General features: G+C 38.4%; 1 protein-coding gene and 1 long non-coding RNA gene across 3 annotated transcripts in view; one reads left to right on the top strand and one right to left on the bottom strand.

Moving 5' to 3' along the window:
• The window catches only part of FAM120A (family with sequence similarity 120A), a 71,146-nt gene extending 69,760 nt beyond the window's left edge, over positions 1–1,386 (bottom strand). Inside the window, exon 1 of one of the 2 annotated variants that reach the window (XM_039348573.1) lies at positions 564–1,386. In XM_039348573.1, the coding sequence (XP_039204507.1) occupies positions 564–1,037 (474 nt within the window). In that variant the 5' untranslated portion in view covers positions 1,038–1,386. The remainder of the gene's footprint in view (positions 1–563) is intronic. The other variant, XM_039348572.1, reaches the window with a different exon arrangement.
• Positions 1,387–1,944: 558 nt separating this feature from the next.
• The window catches only part of LOC120310297, a 35,028-nt gene continuing 14,149 nt past the window's right edge, over positions 1,945–22,823 (top strand). Inside the window, exon 1 of the long non-coding RNA XR_005557309.1 lies at positions 1,945–2,317. This is a non-coding gene — a long non-coding RNA (uncharacterized LOC120310297). The remainder of the gene's footprint in view (positions 2,318–22,823) is intronic.

The following is a 22,823-nucleotide window of genomic DNA, read 5'->3' as shown; positions in this document are numbered from 1 at the left end:
GACAAACGCAGTACTGTACAGTACTTTCGGGCCAACCTTGGATGATCATTAACGACCAGCGGGAAACACGCTGGATCCCAGGAAATCTCGCCTACCCGCTCAAGGTTCGAACTCAGTCAGTTTTCGACGACATTTTGCGGATATGGGAAAACAGAACTTCCCTCCCTTCCTCCCTCTGGAATTAGTCAAACGATAACCGGGAGGGAAAAGTCTGCTGCCATCTTTATTAATGCTGCCCCTCTGTCCACCGCAGGGAAGGGACGGGGGGCAACCCAGTAAGGTGCCGAGACGCTTCCATGAATAGGAAGACGGCAGCTCAGGAGTTGATCCCCGAGGGGCGTCAGGCCCCTACTAAAGGGCCCCCATGAGACGGGTGGAGAATCGGATAGTGCGAAGCGAGTAAAAAAGGAGCGAAAAGCAGAGGCAGAACAGGGCTGGAGGGCAGATCGGGGCTGCAAGGGAGCCCTGGTGTCATGGGGCAGGGCGACGCATGCAAGGAGACCGTGGGGCAGCTCAGAGGGCGATGGGCAGCCTCTGAGTAGGCCGTTCTTTCGCTCGCTTACCTTGATGTGGAAGCGGATGAGGGCCAAGCGGATGCAGTGCGCCATGCAGACAGGCGGGAGAAACCAGACCTTGGGCGGTGGGGTGCCCTTGTTTTGGACGTGGCTGACAATCTGTTGGGCCGTCTGGCGCTCGTTGCCTTGCCGCTTCACCCACTCGTGGAGCCGGGCCTTTTCCAGGGCGCCGTTGAAGAAGACGAAGAGCTCGATGTTGCCGTTGAAGCAGGCCTTGGCCAGCGCCGCCAAGTAGCCCAGCATGTGGTTCCATTGCCCGCCGCTCACCCAGTCCGTGTAAAAGCCGCCGTAGAGTCGGTGCAGGCAGTTGTCGGCGTCGATGAGGAGTCGCAGCGGGGTCTGAGGAGGCCTTTGGCGACCACCACCCACCAGACTGCCCCGGGCCAGCTTCTGCAATTCCACCGGCACTACAGCACTGGGGCAGTGTTTCTCGATGTAGTCCTGGAAGCCCTGCACTCCCATGGCGACAGTGGTACCGGGCTGGCTGTTAGCGGGGACTTAGGTGGCGGCAACGGCGCAGGGAAGGAGCTGGCTGAGAAGAGCGTCTTCGGTCCGGGCGTGGAGGCGGCAGGAGCAGTTGCGATGGGTAGTGCTGGGCAGAGATGGTGCTGGTGGTCTAATATTATTCAACTAAGTCGTACTGGTTGGTTGGTAGATGGGTGAGCGGGTGCGGGCGGCGGCTGCAGTTACACGGTGGCTCTTCAGGGGGGAGTTGTATGGATTACTGGGGGATTCATGGCTGCTGCGCCCGCCATGTGCTGCTCTCACAGCGCCATGGCTCAGGGGATCCGGGTTACTGCTGCTGTGGCTGCTGCCGCTGCGGCTCCTACTGCCGGGGAAAGGAAGGGAGGGAGGGAGGGAAAAGCGAGAGAGCAGGAAGGGAGGGAGGAGGAAGGAAAAGGAGGAAAAGAAGAAGGGGGGGAGCGGCACAACGTGCAGGAAGCCAGCCCACTAGCCGTCGCGGAACAGGCGGGACTTGGCCCAGAGTGCCCAGGCCGCCACTGCTGCCCGCTAACTCGCTCTGGCAAGCGGAAGGCAGCTGGATGAGGGCCGACGGCCCACGCTCCTACTTCCACCCGAATGGCAGAGCCGGAGGGCAGGCTGGCTGGGCCAGGCCAGCTCCCCCTTGCGTCTCCTCCTCCGCCTCCTCTTCCACCTCCACCACCGCCCTCGACAAAGCCTCGGCTAGCAATCAAAACGGCCCCAGCGCCGCCGCCCTGCAGCTGGGACGCTAGGGCGCATGGCTTGTTGCATAACCCAAGTATGCGCACGGCGAGACAGGCGGGAAGAAAGCGGAGAGGAGGATTGGACCAGCCAGGACGCGCAAGCGGAAATGAGGGAGGGATAGGTGCTTGAATGGCGGGTGGCTGCAGGGAATGGGAGGGAAGGGGGCCTGAGAGCGGCGAAGAGGAGGAGGAGGGGACGTGGTAGTGCGGGGTGTGTGTGTGTGAGGATTCCCTGGGGTTCGAGGAGGAGCGGACGTTCGGTGGCTGGAAATCCACAAACCACCTGCGGCCGTGCGGTCGACCTGAACTCTAAGCCTTGCTCTGCGATGCTTCCTGCCAATAAGTATGGATACGAGTGCTAATATTTATTGTAAATGCAAAAACCCTCACTTCGAACTCTACTTCCGCGACTGCATTTGCACCTGAGAACATGAAGCCCGCTCGTGAAAGTGCACGCCTCAGTTCATGCACAAATGTATCACACATTGGGCAACTTAGTTCCATTCAGGGTTGTGTGTGAGTAAACTCATTACTTATATAAAATGAATTCAAAATACCTTTATAACATCAAAGGGAAGCTTAAAGCGCAAGATTAAATAATAATAATATATGTATGTATTTATGTGTGTATGTATGTGGTGTACATAAAGAGCTCTCTAATTAAACTTAAAAGAATCAAGAAATTGTAGTGTTAGAAATGACCTCAAAGATCATCTAGTCCAGGGAGGACCCCTGAATTCTAGTCCAACCCAGTTTGGTGCAAGATTTGCAAAACATTTCAGATGTTATGCAGTTTAGTTGAAGACCACCAGTTCAAGGGGCAGCCTATTCTGTTAGCTAACAAAATCTATCATCAGGAAATTCCCCCTAATAATCTAACTTTAATTATTGGTACTGGTCCTACCCTTTGGTTCTGTTTGTCTATCCTGAAACTGTTTTGCATGTCTATTTAGGAATACCATAGTTGTGCTAAGACTGTTGAAAGAAATAAAGGCTAGAACTGCATATTAAAACAAATCACTGCCTTTCAAGAATTTTCCATGTAGTGGCTGTTAAATTAGGGTTAATTTGGCATATCCTGGGGGTAATTGTTTATTTGTGAGCTGAGCATCCAGTTTGGGACTACCACTGCTGAGATGTTTGTGATTTTTTTACTATAATATTCAAGACTGGGAAAAGGGGTATTTGGGTCAAACAGCTTAAGGAGGTAGGAAATAGTTTCAAGTCTTAGGCATGAAAGCCAGCTGGGTGATTACCCTCTCTTAGCCCAACCCACCTCACAAGGTTGTTGTGGGAAAATAGGAGGCAGAAGTATTAACTATGTCCACTGCCTTGAGTTATATATAAATATATAGGATAAAAATATAATAACATTCCAAAACAATTGGAACACCATTTGAACACTATTGGCATTGGCAAAATCACAATCAATTGCAAAAGGCAGCTTTACTTGGAACAGTTAAATCCGGCAATAGTATCTTTAATATTAAACAACAGGTTCTACCTATCCTAGGTAGAAAGGACTCCATAGATGGAGAAGAAAAGCTAAATCCAGTCTAAACATCTTGCTGACTATGGCAAGCGAAAGCAAAGACCCTGCAATCAACCAGATATGCCAATATTAATACTTTAATCTTTCCAGAAAGTACTGCAATCACCACAACACCATTCCTCTTGGTTTTCCCTTAGCTAGAAAACCAGAAATTCAGGGGAAAATATAATTATTTGCTATACTTATTGATTAATTTTATTTATAAGAATTTCTATATCACCCAATTCTACATATCATAGATGGTTTACAAGATAACTGAGTACCAACATTAGCAGAATATAAATATGGCAGTCTTTTTGCAAACACTCAACTAGAGAACAATAAAATAAAAACAATATATTAAGCTTCTCTTAATATATATCTAACATTGAAGGCTGAATAAGGGAAGTGTATAAAACTTTGTTTGAATCAATCTCTTATCGTATTCATGACTATGTATAGGTTTTGTATTGGGATAATGTTTTGGGATTCCTACTTTTCTAAGCACATTCCATTGTCTGATGTTTTTGATAAAAGTAATATTTTTCATAATCAATAAAACGTGCTGACTTTTTAAAAATATTTGACTTTCTCAGTTGTCCAGTGTGCAATACAATAATCTATAAGCAATACCTGCCCCAAATGACATTAAGGCAGAGAATGCTTTATCTTTTTGACTGGCTTTCTGTGAATCTGTGAACTTCACTGATAATAAAGGAGCTTACAAGTGGTTATTTACACAACAGTCTCCAGAATCTTTAGCAATCTGAAGGGAAGAAAAACCAAAATAAACCATTAGCACTCACCATCAGACATGGAAAATGTTCCATTTGCATATTTTGGATGTTAATACATCCAGAAAACTGCAGACAACTTTCTGTTCTGGACAAACCGCATTTGGAATTCCTGAATATCTTACTGGAGCGCTTCAATTGGCTTATTCGGGGGGGGGGGGACAAAATATTTGGAGGGAAAACAGGAATGTAAATGAAATTTTGCATTGCATTGTATATAAACTGGCATTAGAGTAGTAATTAAATCCATGAATATATAGAACAGTACTACAGAATGATTTTTTTAAAAAGGTAGTGATTAAACAGCCTAAAACAGCAATAACGTTTATGCAATAATAGGAACCTCTTCCCTTCCCTTTTTCCTTTTTTTCCCCAAAACTAGTTTGACATGGCCAAAATCTGATAAAAAAATCAAACAAAAACACTCTTTGTTTTTTGTGTGTTCAAGAGTAAGCTGTATGACTTCATTTCACTTCTGATTGAAAATCAACCCATTTCAGTTCATTGACATCTAGGAAATCAATGAGTAATAAATTAATTTCTTCTTTTACTGCATTAAGTTTCCCATATTCTTGCTTCATATGCTCCATGTACTGACTGCAATCCTATCTTTGCTACTTTGAATTTTACATCAGTATTTATACATCCTGAAAACATTAACCTAGTCATGCCATAAATACCATAAACTCCAATAGATCCTCAGATCTTCCTCGGTAGTGTGTTTGCGTGCCATTTGAGTGGAAGATCCAACATTTGGCTCTGTATTGCCAATCACTTTGTATTTTTGGCTTTTGCTGTATAGTATGCTGTAAAGTGATCCTTGCCCAGTATAGGTTCCTGTTTGCTTTATCTAGGATGCCTTGGGTGAGCCTACTGGGAATATATTCTGTCAGTATACACTCAGGGCATTCATCATTCATATCTGCCAGAAATGTATACACATGTACACTCTGCTGTGATGAAGCATTGAAATAAGATTTGAAGAGATTTCTTTTAAATATAATAATGATTAGATAAAGTTGTTTGATTGCAGTGCCAGTTTTTTCTTTAAATATGTTTTATTAATTTTTTAACATAATCACCTTAATATTTGGTAAATTGTGTTGTCTGGGTTTATATTTAAGAAACATTCACTAACAGTTGATTTCTATAATCTATAATCCACATAATAACTTTACTTGATTTCCGCTTTTTCCCATAATGTTCTCTTTTACCAACCTTAAGTTAATACAATTCTTGTTGTTTTAATGAATGATGATTGAGTATAAAAGTTTTCTAATATTTCTACAGATAATAATCACATCAATATAATATTCCTTTTCTATCTAGTCATTCTGGTGGTCTCATCATAGATCCTGTTTACAGTTCTTGTTTACATTTGTTTTTCCCACAATGTTCAAAACATTCTTACTGGTTAAGATTTTCTCAAAGTTAATTACATTTAAATATTTAAGTCTATTTTTTTTCATATAAGCCAACCCAATACTTTTACCATTCTTAAGGAATAAATAAGACTACAAAAAAAAAGAATAAGAATAAAAAATAAATAAAAAGATAGCATGCTACTTAAAATCCCTATTTCCTATAAGCTAATACATAATTATTTCCTTTTTTTTTCGTTCTTTTTTACCATAATTAAAAATATATTTAATCTTTAAATATTCCATTTAATAAATCTAGTCATATCAAGAAATAAAATAAAAAAAGAAGAAAAAGAAAGTACTATGTTACTTGAGGGGCTCTTCCCTCTTAAAGTCAAATTCACATCTAATATTCTATTTCTTTAACCATATTCGAGCAGGTGTTTCTTTTTTAAATATTCTCTCTGATAGGCCCCATCATCTATTTTCTTAATTTTCACTTTAGCCTTTTTCTTTTGTCCAGTATCTTTCTTAATCAATATGTTCTGCTGAATCAAAGAATCTTTCCATATTCTTGTAGGTGTTACTGTAGATATAAAAGGTAAGTCAAGTACAATATCTTTGTGAGAGGCATTTGCCCATTCATTTTTTTTGAAAATCTTTTTCTTTTTCTCTCTGCTTCTCTTATCATTTTTTGTCTCTCCAGTTCTACTGTTTTTCCTGGCATCTCTGCAGTCCATTTTGTCCAATCTTTTTTCTTATCCTCAAATTTGTTTTGTGGTGTTAAAGTATAAGTTGTCTTTTCCAAATCCAGTATTTCTTCTATTTTTTTTTCACTTGGGTTAAATCATACTTCTTTGTTTTGTTAGGTTCCATCTTAGTTAGAGTGCAGTACTGCAGGCCACTTTAGCTGACTGTGTTCAGCAGGTCAGCAGTTCAAATCTCACCGGCTCAAGGTTGACTCAGCTTTCCATCCTTCCAGGGTAGGTAAAATGAGGACCCACATTGTTGGGGGCAATGTATATATATATATACATTGCTTACTGGTGTACACCGCTTAGAGAGTGCTTGCACTTAAAGCGGTATATAAGTCTCATAAATAAATAAATAAATAAAATCTTTAAGTCTCTATCCTCAAATCTGTATTCAGTTGTCTGTTTTATCTGTTCCTTCTCTGTTGTTTCCTGGGATTTTTTTGTTGTTGTAAAGTTAAATTGGAGATGAATTGGTTTATATTTTCAAAGTTCTTTTGGATTTCTTTGTAGTTTGAAATCATTGTTATTTGAATTAGTTGCAATATATCATATGTCTCCTCTTGAAAAGTTTATTTACTGTATATATTACCTGCATTATAAAAAATATTAGCATTTATTTAAACAACCGAACTGCATGCATCCATTGACAGGCAAAATAATACAAAATATGTAGGTCTTGTCCTTAAGCTATCAGTTTAAGAAATGACAAGAAGGAACAAGATGGCATACGAAAAAGAAATTCAGTTCCTAACTTAAATTATAATTGTCTCTGAGCTTTTTCCTGATTATCATCTTTCCTCTAAAACTCCTTTCACTAAAATCATTGATGTTCTTGTTTTTAAACAAACTCATACTTTTCTTATCTTTTATTTTTGAAGGTAATATTACATTGGATTTTAAAGCCGCATGTCAGAAGCCGTATTGCAAAAAACAGATAGGACCAAGATAAAGAAATAGAAATAAATATTTAATAATATGTATTTAGTGCTATAACTGTTTTTAACAGTTGGGGTGACAACTTAGAGAAGGGTTTTGTAGGGTTGTATCCTGGCATTGGGGCTGTATAGAATATTGGGGGGGGGGTGCTCAGGTAGTGGATCATGATTCTAGAGTATTTTTTCATAAACATGAAATCAGCAACAACACATTTTATTGTACATGTTGATTTCAATTGAATGAAGTGTAAATATGATTTTTCTATTTTCTTTTTCTTTAGATTAAAATAAGTATTGAAAATCATGGTAGGGACACTTGGTTTTGGGGCATCTGAGAAGAAATCAGTTATATCTTCAATAATTTGGCCTTCACAGTCTTTGGTAGTACAATCATTCTCATGCATAAACTAGTGCAACCATCCATCTTTCTCTTGATGAACATTCAGTTCCTGTTAAAATGCAGCAGTTAACATTATCCTTCTCGCATAATTAAACCAAGATCTTGAACTAATTTGTGAAATTTTTCTGTCCACTGATGTTCAACATAGTTTCATTACGTTTTACAGTTAACTTCATGTAATTGTTTCTTATTAAAACTTCTCATGAACTTAATTTTCAAAAACTTACATGTTAAAAGTCTCTTTCTCCTCCATCTGTGCTGATGCTTTCTGCTTGGCGGTATTTTGTCAGTTTTCATGATTCAAAATTCCTTATTTCCACTAAGATTTCCACTCCTGGCTTTTATATTCCTAAGATAGTCATAAAATATTATATGTTCATGGCTCTCTTCTTTATTTTATTTTTCTTATGTCTCATCTAATTTCATATTTTAAATTCTGAACGGGGCTGTGGCTGAATGGATGTGTATTCAACCAATTGCTACAATTAACACTTTATAAATAATAAAAATAACACCTGTGAAGTTCCCAGATAAAAAAACTGCTTGAGGCCTAAAAAAAAAAACCACCACCAGAACAGGCTCATTTCCTTCTAGCAGAATGATTCTTTGCATAGTCAGTGATTGATGCTAATAACCAGAGCTATCAGCCTTTCCTGTAACTGTTTCCAAAATCACGGCTGATACCTTTCATCCACATGGCTTAGATAAAGCTGCAGATGGCACCTGGTATTGTGATTGCACACCGTTTATTATCACTGTAATATCAGTGTATTGTAACATCTTACTACTACTAAATGTTGTCTCCTGATATCCCATACTAATATTTTATTCCAAAGAAATAATCACCTTGATAATTTTCATATTAAAAATTGAAAATGTCTCCCTTTCTACTCCCCTACACACATTAAATGAAAGTTCACAAATTTTAAGAAATACTGTTTAGAAGATTAGTCATTTTGTAATGGATGCCTACAATTACTTCTTAGTAAGATAATTAGTAAGACTTTTATATCAAGGTAAAACTAGAATACAGAATAAACCCTTTCAAAATTACGTAGCATAAACATTAATATAAGATGCATTCCAAAGTGTTTCAAATAATGTTATGTTCTTATTATCTAAAACAGGATTATTGTGGTAACAAGAAATCATGAGGATTATTTATTATAGTCATTATAGATTGAATTAGATGTCACAAATGTTAGAAAGATAAAATTAACCCTCCTGCTGAGATGAATTCAGTATGGGAATATTGTTTAACACTACTAGCTTGCATTTTTCACTACTCTTATTGTAGATATTATTTTAACTCTTGCTTCTAACAACCAAAAATTATCTAGGTATCGGGAATCTGTTTTTTCTTCCTGTGTATTGAGCCAGAATGGTAAATAAACCAGCTCTGTTGGGATAATATTTGCTATAATCACCTTCAGTTTTGCTTAGAGCTTATTTTGTTGTTTTAGTTTGATATTATATCTTTTTTCAAATTTAGATTGTTTTATATTTTCATTGATATATTCTCTGATTGGGGGGTGCCCTATAAATTTGATAAATATAAAGCCATAATCATTTATAACTTCTGGTTTCAACTCAATTTTTTTCTGGTTTTCTAAAGCAAGGTGTCTAGGGAGCTCAAAGACCATTTTATGCAATCTTTTAAGACAAGATCATCCATCTGCCTTCCCCTTTTATACTAAAAACTGGTCTGATTTGCTATATTAAAATGTGGAGTGTATATGTTTATTCATGTCAACAGGCTACAATTAGGCAAAGAACAAACCTGTGCAAAACAGAACAGTTCAAAGAAATATTGACTTTTTTTATCAAGGTTAGAGTCTGTTTGCACTGGGAACTTTTTTTTAACTCTAGACAGATTTGCATCTTATTACAGTACAATAACTTAAGAACCAATTAAAACGATTCTTATGGAAAAAATGCTTTGTGGTACACAAAGACTAACATTTGTGTTTGTGGCAAACTTTTTCATTATCCACTGAAAGGGAGTCTAGTTCAATAACTTGAAGCCACCATAGCATATCCTTAAAATGCAACAATACTGTTTTGATTGTTCCGCAGTAACTGATTTGGCTATCAGCCTGGAAGTTAAATGTTATGAAATCTACTGGTGGAAGATTGAAATAAGATAGAAAAATCCCTGCCGTACTTTTTTCCCCCAGTGGTTTGTTAAGATAAACATGGTTGGACTTGATTATACTTGGAGACCACCAGAAAATCTCAGGTTCATAAATTACTCTGTACTATAGGAAATGTTTTTTTAAAAAAAAAATTACAGAGGAAGGCAACAGCAAATCTCTTACGATTGCCACAAAAGCAACGTGAACATGTCCATCAGCTCACCAGGAATCGGACATAGCTGGAATGAGACTTTGTTGTTGTTGTTGTTAATTGTGAAGTCGTGTCCGACCCATCGCGACCCCATGGACAACGTTCCTCCAGGTCTTCCTGTCCTCTACCATCTTCCGGAGTCCATTTAAGTTCACACCTACTGTTTCAGTGACTCCATCCAGCCATCTCATTCTCTGTCGTCCCGTTCTTCTATTGCCCTCAATCTTTCCCAGCATTAAGCCCTTCTCCAGTGAGTCCTTCCTTCTCATTAGGTGGCCAAAGTATTTGAGTTTCAACTTTAGGATCTGGCCTTCTAAAGAGCAGTCAGGGTTAATCTCTTCTAGGACTGACCAATTTGAACGCCTTGCAGTCCAAGGGACTCGCAGGAGTCTTCTCCAGCACCATAGTTCAAAGGCCTCAATTCTTTTGCACTCAGCCTTTCTTATGGTCCAACTTTCACAGCCATACATTGCAACTGGGAAAACCATGGCCTGGACTATACGTACTTTTGTTGGCAGGGTGATGTCTCTGCTTTTTAGTATGCTGTCTAGATTTTCCATAGCTTTCCTCCCCAGGAGCAAGCGTCTTTTAATTTCTTGGCTGCAGTCCCCATCTGAGGTAATCTTTGAGCCCAGAAAAATAAAATCTGTCACTACCTCCATTTCTTCCCCATCTATTTGCCAGGAATTGAGAGGGCCGGATGCCATGATTTTGGGTTTCTTAATGTTGAGTTTCAAGCCAACTTTTGCACTCTCCTTCTTCACCCGCATCAAGAGGCTCTTTAGTTCCTCTTCACTTTCTGCCATTAGAGTGGTATCATCTGCATATCTTAGGTTGTTGATGTTTCTCCCGGCAATCTTAATTCCAACTTTTGATTCATCTAGCCCTGCCTTTCTCATGATGTGCTCTACATATAAGTTAAATAGGCAGGGTGACAGTATACAGCCTTGCCGGACTCCTTTTCCAAATTTGAACCAATCAGTGGTTCCGTGTCCAGTTCTCACTGTTACTTCTTGACCCGCATATAGGTTTCTCAAGAGACAAATGAGATGGTTTGGTACTCCCATCTCTTTAAGAACTTGCCATAATTTATTGTGATCCACACAATCAAAGGCTTTTGCATAGTCAATGAAGCAGAAGTAGATATTTTTCTGGAACTCCCTAGCTTTCTCCATGATCCAGCGTATGTTGGCAATTTGATCTCTAGTTCCTCTGCCTCTTCGAAATCCTGCCTGCACTTCTGGTAGTTCTCGGTCCACATACTGCTGGAGTCTAGCTTGTAGGATTTTAAGCATAATTTTACTAGCATGTGAAATGAGTGCAATGGTGCGATAGTTTGAACATTCTTTGGCATTGCCTTTCTTTGGAATTGGAATGTAAACTGACCTTTTCCAATCCTGTGGCCACTGTTGAGTTTTCCAAATTTGCTGGCAAATTGAGTGTAGCACTTTTACTGCATCGTCTTTTAAGATTTTGAATAGCTCAGCTGGAATACTGTCACCTCCACTAGCTTTGTTGTTGCTCAGATTTTCTAAGGCCCATTTCACTTCACATTCTAGGATGTCTGGTTCGAGGTCAGTGACCATCTCATTGTGGTTATCTGGGATGTTAAGCTCATTCTTGTATAGTTCTTCTGTGTAGTTTTGCCATCTCTTCTTAATCTCTTCTGCCTCTGTTAGGTCTCTGACATTTTAGTCCTTTATCATGCCCATCTTTGCATGAAACGTTCCCTTCATATCTCCAATTTTCTTGAAGAGATCTCTGGTCCTCCCTATTCTGTTGTTTTCTTCTATTTCTTTGCACTTCTAGCTATTCTCTGGAATTCTGCATTCAATTGGGTGTATCTTTCTCTTTCTCCTTTGCCTTTTGCTTCCCTTCTTTCCTCAGCTATTTGCAAAGCTTCCTCAGACAGCCATTTTGCTTTCTTGCATTTCTTTTTCTTTGGGATGGTTTTAGTTGCTACCTCTTGTACAATGTTGCGAACTTCCATCCATAGTTCTTCAGGTACTCTGTCTATCAGATCTAATTCCTTAAATCTATGTCACCTCTACTGTATATTCATCAGGAATATGATTTAGTTCATACCTTTAGTGCTTTTCCCTACTTTTTTCAATTTAAGCCTAAATTTTGCAACGAGAAGTTCATGATCTGAGCCACAGTCAGCTCCTGGTCTTGTTTTTACTGACTGTATAGTGCTTCTCCATCTTTGGCTGCAGAACACATAGTCAATTTGATTTCTATGTTGACCATCAGGTGATGTCCATGTGTAGAGCCGTCTCTTGGGTTGTTGGAAAAGAGTGTTTGTTATGACCATCGTATTCTCTTACAAAATTCTATTAGCCTGTGCCCTGCTTCATTTTGTACTCCAAGGCCAAACTTGCCTGTTATTCCAGTTATCTTTTGGCTTCCTACCTTAGCATTCCAATCCCCCATAATGATAAGGACATCATTTTTTGGTGTTAATTCTATAAAGTGCTGTAGAGCTTCATAGAACCGGTCAATTTCATCCTCTTCAGCACCAGTGGTAGGGGCATAGATTTGAACTATTGTGATATTGAAAGGTTTGCCTTGGATTCGAATTGAGATCATTCTGTCATTTTGGGGATTGTATCCCAGTATTGTTTTTCCTATTTTATTGACTATGAAGGCTACTCCATTTCTTCTGAGGGATTCTTGCCCACAATAGTATACCTGATGGTCATCTGAGTTAAATTCACCCATTCCTGTCCATTTTAGTTCGCTGATTCCTAAGATGTCGATGTTCAGTCTTGTCATCTCTTTTTGGACTACGTCTAGCTTGCCTTGATTCATGGATCTTACATTCCAGGTTCCTATAGAGAAAAAAATCTTTACAGCATCGGACTTTCCTTTCACCACCAGATATATCCACAGCTGAGCGTCCTTTTGGCTTTGGCCCAGTCGCTTCATTCTTTCTGGCGCTACTAGTACTAGCCCTTTGCTCTTCCCCAGTAGCATATTGGACTCCTTCCGACCTGAGGGGCTCATCTTCCAGCGTCATATCTTTTTGCCTTTTAGTACTGTCCATGGGGTTTTCATGCAAAGATACTGGAGTGGTTTGCCATTTCCTTCTCCAGTGGATCACATTTTGTCAGAACTCTCTGCTATAACCTGTCCATCTTGGGTGGCCCTGCACAGCATAGCTTATAGCTTCATTGAGTTACGCAAGCCCCTTCGTTACGACAAGGCAGTAATCCATAAAGGGGAATGAGAATAAGACTTTATCCATAAAGGGGAATGGAATGAGACTTTAAATTATATCAAATCGGAAACTGCAGAAAAAATAAGCTAATAAATGCCAAGTTAATTTTGGGAAGCATTTCAGTTTTGTTAATCAACTTATAGAATTTTGGAGAAAAAGTAGATTTTATGATCTAATTGTAACTAACCAATTATTGTATTATAGAGATAGCAAGCTCATCTTGGGAACATATTTTATCTTGGCAACTAGAATGAATGTTTACTCATTCATCTTTAACATTGTCCCAGAGCATTAAGTTTTGATTTGCAAAAGCTATAAATAAAAGCTATTTTTTTTCATTTGCAAAGTCTACTTATTTCAGCCAAACTAGTACTGTATGCTTAGAAATATAATTCATTCTGTTGCTTTCATTCTGAATCACTGATATAGAAGCTAACTGCCAGTGCAAAGAGAACTTTTGTCTCTCACATAGTCATTTTAATAAGAATGTGTAAAATGTTTCTAATTCAAAATATTTTGACCTCAAAACAGTTTTTTAATGTTCACAATGGTTTGTTACCAGAAATAATCCATCACTGTTCTAACTGTTTGAAGCAGCTAATTATTTCAGCCTTTGGTCTTTTTTCATATATAAAGTTAGGATAGTTGTTCTGAACTTGGAATAGAGCCTTTTGAATATGAACAGTCAGATCTGATTGGACATGAGAGTTCCTGTTAACTTCCTCTGGTGTTGTTTCCTTCTAAGATTTTTAGGCTTTGGTTCTATGTCATTAATTAAAATAGTAGTTTCAGAAAGCATGTAGCATAGCACTACACCTGCACTATTTTTTGTGGCCAAACACTTTCTATAATATTAAGTACCAATTTGCACAGTTTTAATTGGAGACTTCTTTCTGTAGTCTACTGCCTTTATTTATTATTTCAGTTTCTAAGTTTCTCACTCATCAATGGTACTGGATGGCTCTAGCAAGTTAAGGAGATAACTTTGAAGGGAATAAGCAAAGAAGGATGAAATATTCCTTAAGTCCTGGAAAGGAAGATAGTATTCTGAGGAGACTCATACAAGGGTTTGCCTGATTGGAGGTAAAACACAATAAGGCTTGCAAGATTTATTACTATGACCTATCATAGTACAGCTTAATTCTAATCTTCCTGTAGAGTCTGTTTCTTGAGCTGGTCTACCTTGTAATAATCAAATAGTGCTTTCTTTGGAATGGTTTGGCATTACTGATGAATTTTCACTGAATCATTATAGTTCCCTGCAATGAATATAAAAAGCTTTAATTTCATGTTCCATTTCATTATTACCATTTTTATAATATAAAACACAGATTTATAACTTATAACCACAACCAGAATTTCAGTTGCTAAGCAATGTGGTTGTTAAGTAACTCATCACATGGTCAGAGCCATTTTATAATAATTTTAACTGAAGTCCTTGGTGAATCATTAAGTGAATCCAGCTTCCCCAATTGACTTGACTTGTCAGAAGCTGATTGGGAAGGTCGCAAATCATGACCACGTGACCACAAAACAACCATTGTAAGTACAAGCCAGTTGCCAGGGGCCCAGTTGTGCTCCTGTAATCATGGGGTAATGTGATAATCATAACTTCAAGGATGGGTCATTTACTTTTTCTGAGTCTTTTGTAACTTCAAACTGTCACTAAGCAATTATCATAAATCGGAGACCTTAAGAATGTGGCAGTATTCCCCATCAAAGTAAATTTTACATGTACTCATTATAGTTTAATACCAGATACCAATTTATAGTTTATATACTCATTATAGTTTAATACAAATACCAGAGGCAGAAAAACCACTTGTTTTCTGTTTGGAAAGGAACTGGCATAGTGGTGCTATGGTGTTCATGTCTTGCTTAAGGATTTCTTGCAGGCACAGGGGGGGGGGAGAATTTTGCCCTAAGATATGATTCAGTGGGGTTTTTGTTATGAGAGTTACAAAGTCATTTGGTTGACTTATGTGGCTATAGAAATTGAATAAAATAAAAAAACAAAATAAATGGCTAATACAGAAGGCACAAATAATTGTTAATGTGAAGTTACGGTAACTTTTGCAAATCCTTGCAGATTTGAGAAAAGACATGGGGTTTTTGGCATTGCTATAATTTGTATCTATTCTTTAAAGGCTTTCAATTCATCCTTTGAGGCTTCTGATAGTAAAGAAGGAGATAACAGATGTATTATATAGCAAGTCACTAGAGAACTTTCTCTTATAATTTCATTACCTCTGACGATTCACATTTTTAAGGGGAAAAAGTTGTGACGATAGGATGCTGTCAATTTGCATGAGCAAAGATGTATTTGCCAATGGTCAGTGAAGGGAAGTGACCACATGCCTGTATATGTATGCCCAACTGCTGTCTACTTCAAAAAGCTACAACTGATTTGACAGCTATTGTGTCCTTGAAGTAACTTCTTTTTTTCTTATCTATATCTTTATTGTAGAAATGTGCAATAATATCAGAATAAAGTTGAATGAGAGCTGATATACAACTATGTGACCATGCTTTCAGACATCATGCAAAGTAGCTTATTTTCCAACTTAGTGTCCAAATATTAGGAGGAAAGTAACACTTCCCTATAAACACATACATTACATGGGTGCCAGAACTATGTTTATGTAAAGGTTAAGGTTATCTAAGCAAATTCTGAATCCTATGCAAAACTTAGAATTGTATTCTTGAATGAGTTCTATATTTATTTTACTTAATAAATTTGTGGCAGTTTACAATACAAACCTAAATTCATCAGAATAAAAATACTATATTTATGCATCTATGGTGCCACCCAATTCATTCATAAATTATTAGGCTTCAGATGCCTTGGGGAATAGCTTTGTTTTCAGGGCCTTTCTAAAAAATGCTAAAGTAGATGCAACCCAAATGATGATGGTGGAGGTTCCACAACAGAGAAGCATTGATTTCAGCCCCCCACTTCCCCCATGATTGTGAGACAGCTTAAGTTTTTCTACCTCAGATAAGTATACTAGCCAGTTACTTTCAGTCTGCAGCACCTGAAGGTTCCTACATACCAAAGAATGTAGGATTTTAAAAGTTAAAATTAGATCCTTTGGTTACACACAAAAATCTATTGACAGTCAAAGTTGGCCACAACGCCAGTTTTTTATAACTATAGTAGCTTTCAGCTACCAGCATGCTGGCTATAGCCTTTTGCCATTAACTATATCTTCTGAATGGCCCTCAGGCAGGCCTCATTCTTCTGGGTGGTGATAAAATCATTGGGTACTATCACCATGGCCTTCCACAGATTAGGACTGCAACTGGTGCACTAGCCAAAGGTAGGCAAAGTCTCCCTTAGCCATGGCTTCTATCTATACATGCTAGAGCAAATGACCAGCTATCTGCAAGGAGTATAAATCCTTCCATTCCCCACCATCTAGTCAGAGCTGAAGAAGCTTCTTGGATGAGAAGCGAAACATCTTCAAAGAGAAAAAAAAGTCCAGTTGCCTCATGAAAAAACACCTTTGGGACAACCATGACCTGGATGACTGACATTCTCCATAGACATAGAGCTAAAGTTCTGAAAAATCATGTATAGCCTATAGGTGGACCTGATTTATAGATGTTCCACATTTGTTAATATACTGTATGGTTTCATTAGAGGGGTTATTTGTTTTTCCCCAATAGGGAAACATTGTTTTATCTTCTAGTTCTGAAGGAAATTACTCTGGTTTGGTTGTATAAATATATATGCAGCTCTCACCTGTCTTCTGCCTATGAAAGTAAGGCTAAACAATCTGGAAACTGGCATCATCTTCTGGGTGTTTTTTCTCCTCTGGGTTTGAAATATGAAATGGTAGATTAAAATAGTATAATTGATGCTCAGCACTGTCCATGTATATAGCCAGATTATTGCAAAGGAGTTTGGACTGGACAAATGTGCCACTCTCACAATCAATAGGGGAAAAACAGTAAAAAAATGAAAGAATCAAGATGTTTAGGAAAATAAGATCAAAAGTCTGGATGAAGATCACTACAAATACCTATGCAGACTTGGCAACATCAAAAACCCTGAAGACAAGAAAAAAATTAGTAGTGAGTAGATCAGAAGACTGAGGAAGATCTTAAAATTTAACCCTCAGTGACAGAAATACCATCAAGACCTGAGTAATTCCAGTTAAAAGGCAGCTTTACTTGGAACAGTTTACATCCTGTGATGATACCTTTAACACCATCAAACATCAACCATATGTATATCCCAGGTCCTTGGGAAGATTGATAGGTGGATAAAAATGAGAAATCCAATCTAAACGTCTAAGTGATTACAATGAGCTATAATAATAATAATAATACTGTCCAAGCAGTTATTTAAAAATATCCAATGAAATAAAGTATCAAACTGTGATAAGCATGTTTTAATTATGAATTTATCAAATGTACTTTTTATTTGATCAAAATTATTGAACATATTTTTTAGTTTTACAGGATCTTTATGCTCTTCTGTTTCTATCTAATAATGGTGAATGCCAGAAATATTCATTCCCTTGATTGATTTGATTGACCTTGGTTTAGGAATTTTTAAGAGCAGGCTTAAACCATCCATTTGTGGTTTAAAATAATGAATTACCAATAAGATTAGGTAGTTCAGTGTTTCAAATGGTTCAAGAAAATCCTGTAATAATAACAGAAATAGCAACAACAATTACACATTTTTACCAAGATGTGGTAGAAACAACCCCCCCAAATAAATACATATAAAATTATCTCATAACTCAGTACATAAACACTAAACACTGAAACAACCAATGCAACACTATATTAAAATATTAAGTCTATAAAAATTTTTAAAAGATGTTACCAGTACATTATATAAGACTAAGGTGGAGAAAGCAGATCTTACATTAGTTTGCTATTTAAATAAAATATTTCGAAAACCCATTTAACCTGGTCAAATTTTCACAGAGTGAAAGGGTAATAATTCCAGAACTGCAGGGCTAAAGCAGTGTTTCTCAAATTTGGCCACTATAAGGTATGTATGTAGACTTCTGATTGGAGAATTCTAGGAGTTGAAGTCCATGCACCTTAAAGTGGCCAAGGTTGAAAAATACTAGCCTAGAAGCCAAACCCTGGAAATTTTGACCCTGGAGCAAGGAATCCAAGAAAGGCATTGCTTAGAGTGCGTTAAAGTGGATTGTAGGAGAAAATAAACTGATCATAAATTTTATGATCAGAGGCTCCTAAACAAGCATTTGTGATTTGAACAAATCCCTGGCTTGAATTGGGAGTCAGTGAAAAATCCAGGCCACATGAGAATGACATGCAAATAGCACTATTATGAACTAACTGAGAACACCCACTGGAAGACTATTACAGTAATCTAGACGTAAAAGAACCATGACAGGAACCAATAAAACAGTGTCAGGAAGTTCGTCAAACTTAGCGATAAAATCAATAAATGGGCAGAGAAAGTGAGCAGTCTGAGAGACCTGCAGACAAATGAGGGGAAACTCAGCTGAGGACGGGAAAGATGAACAGACTGAATACAGCAAGCTCATTCCTGTCCACTTTTAATTTAAAGCAGTGATCCAGGAAAAAAGACATTCCATCACACAACTGAACATGAAAAGGCACAGAAGAATGGGCTTGAATATCATCAGTTTAATAACAATATTAAAAGCCCTGATATTGGATCAGGGCACCCATATAAAGGGAAGCATATCAAGAATAAACGAATAGGACCCAAGACTAATGTCTGACATACACCTCTGCAAGAGGAAATTCCCATGGCTGAGACCCATCATGTAATACTGCATGATGAACAAGAAGACAAAAATTCAAAGCAAACAAGCATATGATGCCCAAAGATTATAACTGGACAATATTGAATAGTCCAGTGTGTCAGATGCTGCTCTCAAGATTCAAAAAGGGCAACAGCAATGCCAGCATAACTTGGCATCTTATTTAAGTGTCTAAATTAAAATCTTGATTGATTCAGATTGACCGGGCTTTCAGAAGACTCACTGAGAGAGGGCAACTCTCTTAAAGATTTTAGACAAAAAAATGAAGCAGAGTCACAGGCCAGTAACAAACCCCAAAATATCCTGAGCAGGTTTCTTCTACAAAGGACACCAAAAAGAGTAAGATAAGGTAGATAACCTTTATTGTCATTTTTTACTAGGAGCGCACTGGTCCAATTAAAAATGAAATTCTATTGTCTGCTCTCAAAAGAAAGTATATATCTACCCATACACAAACATAACACATAAATACATATGCTACTATATATACCGTGTTTCCCTGAAAGTAAGCCCTATCCCCAAAATAAGCCCTAGTTAAAATCAAACTGCCCCATGCGCCCCACACCCACTTACCTTGCAGCCAGGCCTCTCCTTGCCGGCCCACTTCTGTGATGTCTTCTGCATTCTGGCCTGCATTTCTCAGTCACAGGCCTTTCTGGAAAGCCACTGCAGCTGAGAACCGAGCTATGGATTCAATTCATAGCTCAGTTCTGCAAGGCCTCTGCAGCCGAGAACCAAGCTATGGATTGAATCGACTGCAGTGGCCTTCCGGAAAGGCCTGACTGCAAAATGCAGGATGGAGCTCCATTCCCAGTTGCAGAATGAAGCTGCTCCTTTGGCTGCAGAACAAGTGGACCAGCTGGGTGGGGCTGTCGATGCCGGTGGTGACTATAAAAGACATTTCCCAAAAATAAGACCTGGTGCCTCTTTTGGAGACAAAAAAAAAAAAGAAAAGATTTGGTCTTATTTTGGGGAAAACATGGTACATATATATCTATACCTATACAGCCATACATACAAATATTAATCACTGTCCATTTTGAATATATAGCGGAAAGAGGCAACTGGCTAAATGTGCATGTTCTGCTTCAGATACTACAAAGCCTCCTCCCAGAAGGTAACAAGGAAAACAAGGTTGTGAAGAGCATGTTTTGTGTCCCAGACAATCCTGCGGACCCTGCTCAAGCATCGCTTGTATGCAATGTCCTGGCTAGAAGGAAGTGAACTACTAATAATCTTTTCTGCCATCCTCATCACTCTCTGTACCACCTTCCTGTCTGAAGCATTCATACAGTAATGCAATATGATAGGATGCAGTCAATTGTCCCTTGTAGAAAGAGGTAAGGATAGGGCAAGTTTAAGATGTGCTTTTCTGATTTGATGCAGAAAATGCAGGCACTGCTGTGCCTGCTTCACCAGTGTCTCACTGTGGAGCAACCAAAGTAGTCTAGTTGTTTTAAAAATCTAGAAAACTATACTGGATAACGGAGAAAGAGAAAGGGGATAGAAGAGCAGGATCAAGAAAGGAGGGGAAAGGATCAGCTGAGGAAGTAATATAAAGAAAGCTGTCCACAATTTGCCAAATGTCATAATCTAAGATGGGGTGGATTCAAAACAGGAAGAAGGAAAAAATGAGCAATGTTCACCACCCTGAAAGAGAGAAGCAGAGGGACAATATATTCTCCAGTGCAATGGTGGATAGTGTTTATACAGAGTGAAAAGTACAGGAAGACTGGTAAAGATTGATAGCCTTAAAAAAACCTAATTTTCATCTTGCAGATAGTGAAAGTAATTAGCCAGAGATGTCCACCGCATGAGAGTAAGAGTCTTCCCCAGGGACCTTTCTAGATATCCAAACAGGACCCTCTCTCTGTTCAGGGTTCCAGGCATCCAAGATTGCAGAGATTTGGCTCTCAGCACACACCTGCAGCCCAGAGCAACTCAATCCAAAGCAATTTCTGTAGAATGAATTCTTGTATGTGCCCTTTTGGCACAAACTGAACAAATAAAACCAAGTTCTGCTGATCTCAAGCCGGTATCAAAAATAAAATATGTAACAAAAATAAGATACGTTTTCATGGAAACGGATAGATGAACTGGGGGGAAACCACTTATTTTCAATCTTATTTTGGAGAAGGATGTATCGCTAAAATCAAGGAAGGGGAAAAGTAAAAGGGAAGTAAGGAATAATGAAGATAGAGTTTCGAATTCCAGCCATGGATGCCACAATGAGGAGTAACTCATTCTTTAAGTAACAAACCAGCCTTGTATGCCCAAGGGGTAGTAATCTACATTAACAGAATCTGCAAATCTGGAAGTACAGTTCTCTTGCCTTCTCCTTTTACAGCCTGAGAAACTAGGGAAGATCGCTTCTGTGCCTCTTGTCCCACCTATGGTTCTGCTGTCTTTTATCTGACCATTCTCTGGGCAGCATCTCTTCACCTTGTCTCCCAAGGTTTTTCTCACACACCATTACAAAATTACATGTGTCATTTCTATTGGGTGGTTTAACAGTGCATGTGGGCCTAGTGGGTTATAGATTAGATTGAGAACTAATCCTACAGTGAAAGCTCATCTTATAAAAAGGTAAACAATAGATACACATTGAAAAAAACCACAAATAGAAACAAAGATTCAAAATACATTCTACAAAGCATTTTACTTTTTGAGAGGGCAAGGAGGAACTATCATGATACAGTAATAGCAATGATGATGATTGAGAGAATATTCAGACATGCGGTACTCTATCTCTAGTATGAACTTGATGTTTCCTTTTCTGGTATCTCCTTTTGTGAATGAAAGCAATAATTAAAATTACTTCTAGCCTATGCTCAGTCTTTAGTTGGACCTGAGCAAGAGTCAGCCATCTATGAATATGTCAACAATATTACATCCATTCTTAAAGCGTTCTTGAATGTCTACAGCAGCTATTATTGAGTAAACCTTAATGTTCTTAAACTTTGAAAAGACGTCCAATGATAATAACTAAAACAGTTTTGGATAAGGAGGAATCTTACTTTTCCTGAAATTTTTGGCTTGGGGATGAAATACTTCTTTCCTTCTCCCCATGCAAGTCCCATAGACATTTGGAAGGTCTCTCTTCAAGTTCATTTATAAAATAAGTAAAAAAAACTGTGAGTGTCTTTGATCTATTCCTCCTAAGTAAACTACAGAAGAGAGAAACATGTTGCTAAGCAACCATTTACAGTAGAATAAAACTTGTGGAAATCAGGAAGGTGGGGGAACTGAGATGAAGAGGGAATGAATGAGCCAAAAGAATGAAACAGCAATTCAGCAACAAGGGAAATGAAAAACGTCATTAAGAAAACAGTAAGTGAGGAATGCAGATGTAGAAATTTATTACTGATACAGCTTCAACCTTTGCTCAAGTAGTTCCAGTAAAGCACTCATTGCATTTAGTGTAACTTTGTATTTTAAAGGGAACTCAAATTTTATTTTCGATGTTTTACAATAGGGTAAGTTATTTTTAACTGTGCATATTTAGAAGATTGAACTGAGAGTAGTTAGCAGATGAAGAATCACATGCCCCCACACTCAGTGTACCAGTGACGACTTAGGATCAGCAGCATTTATTTATTTGTTTGCTTACTGATTCATTTACTGTATATAAAATGCTACAATCAGTTCTTTTGTCAGATGGAACAGTGGAACAGCTTGCCTCCAGAAGCAGTAAATGTTCCAACACTGGAAGTTTTTAAGAAGAGACTGGACAGCCACTTGTCCGAAATGGTGTAGGGTTTCCTGCCCGAGCAGGAGGTTGGACTAGATGACCTCCAAGGTCCCTTCCAACTTTACTACTATTATTATTATTATAGAAGGCCTTAGGATAATACCAGTGGTGGGATTCAGCCAGTTTGCACCGGTTTGGCAGAACCGATA

This window comes from Crotalus tigris, unplaced genomic scaffold, assembly GCF_016545835.1.
Source record: "Crotalus tigris isolate CLP2741 ecotype Arizona unplaced genomic scaffold, ASM1654583v1 scf7180000018160.1183395, whole genome shotgun sequence".
NCBI classification, from domain to species: Eukaryota; Metazoa; Chordata; class Lepidosauria; order Squamata; family Viperidae; genus Crotalus; species Crotalus tigris.
This window is presented reverse-complemented; position numbering and strand designations above follow the sequence as displayed.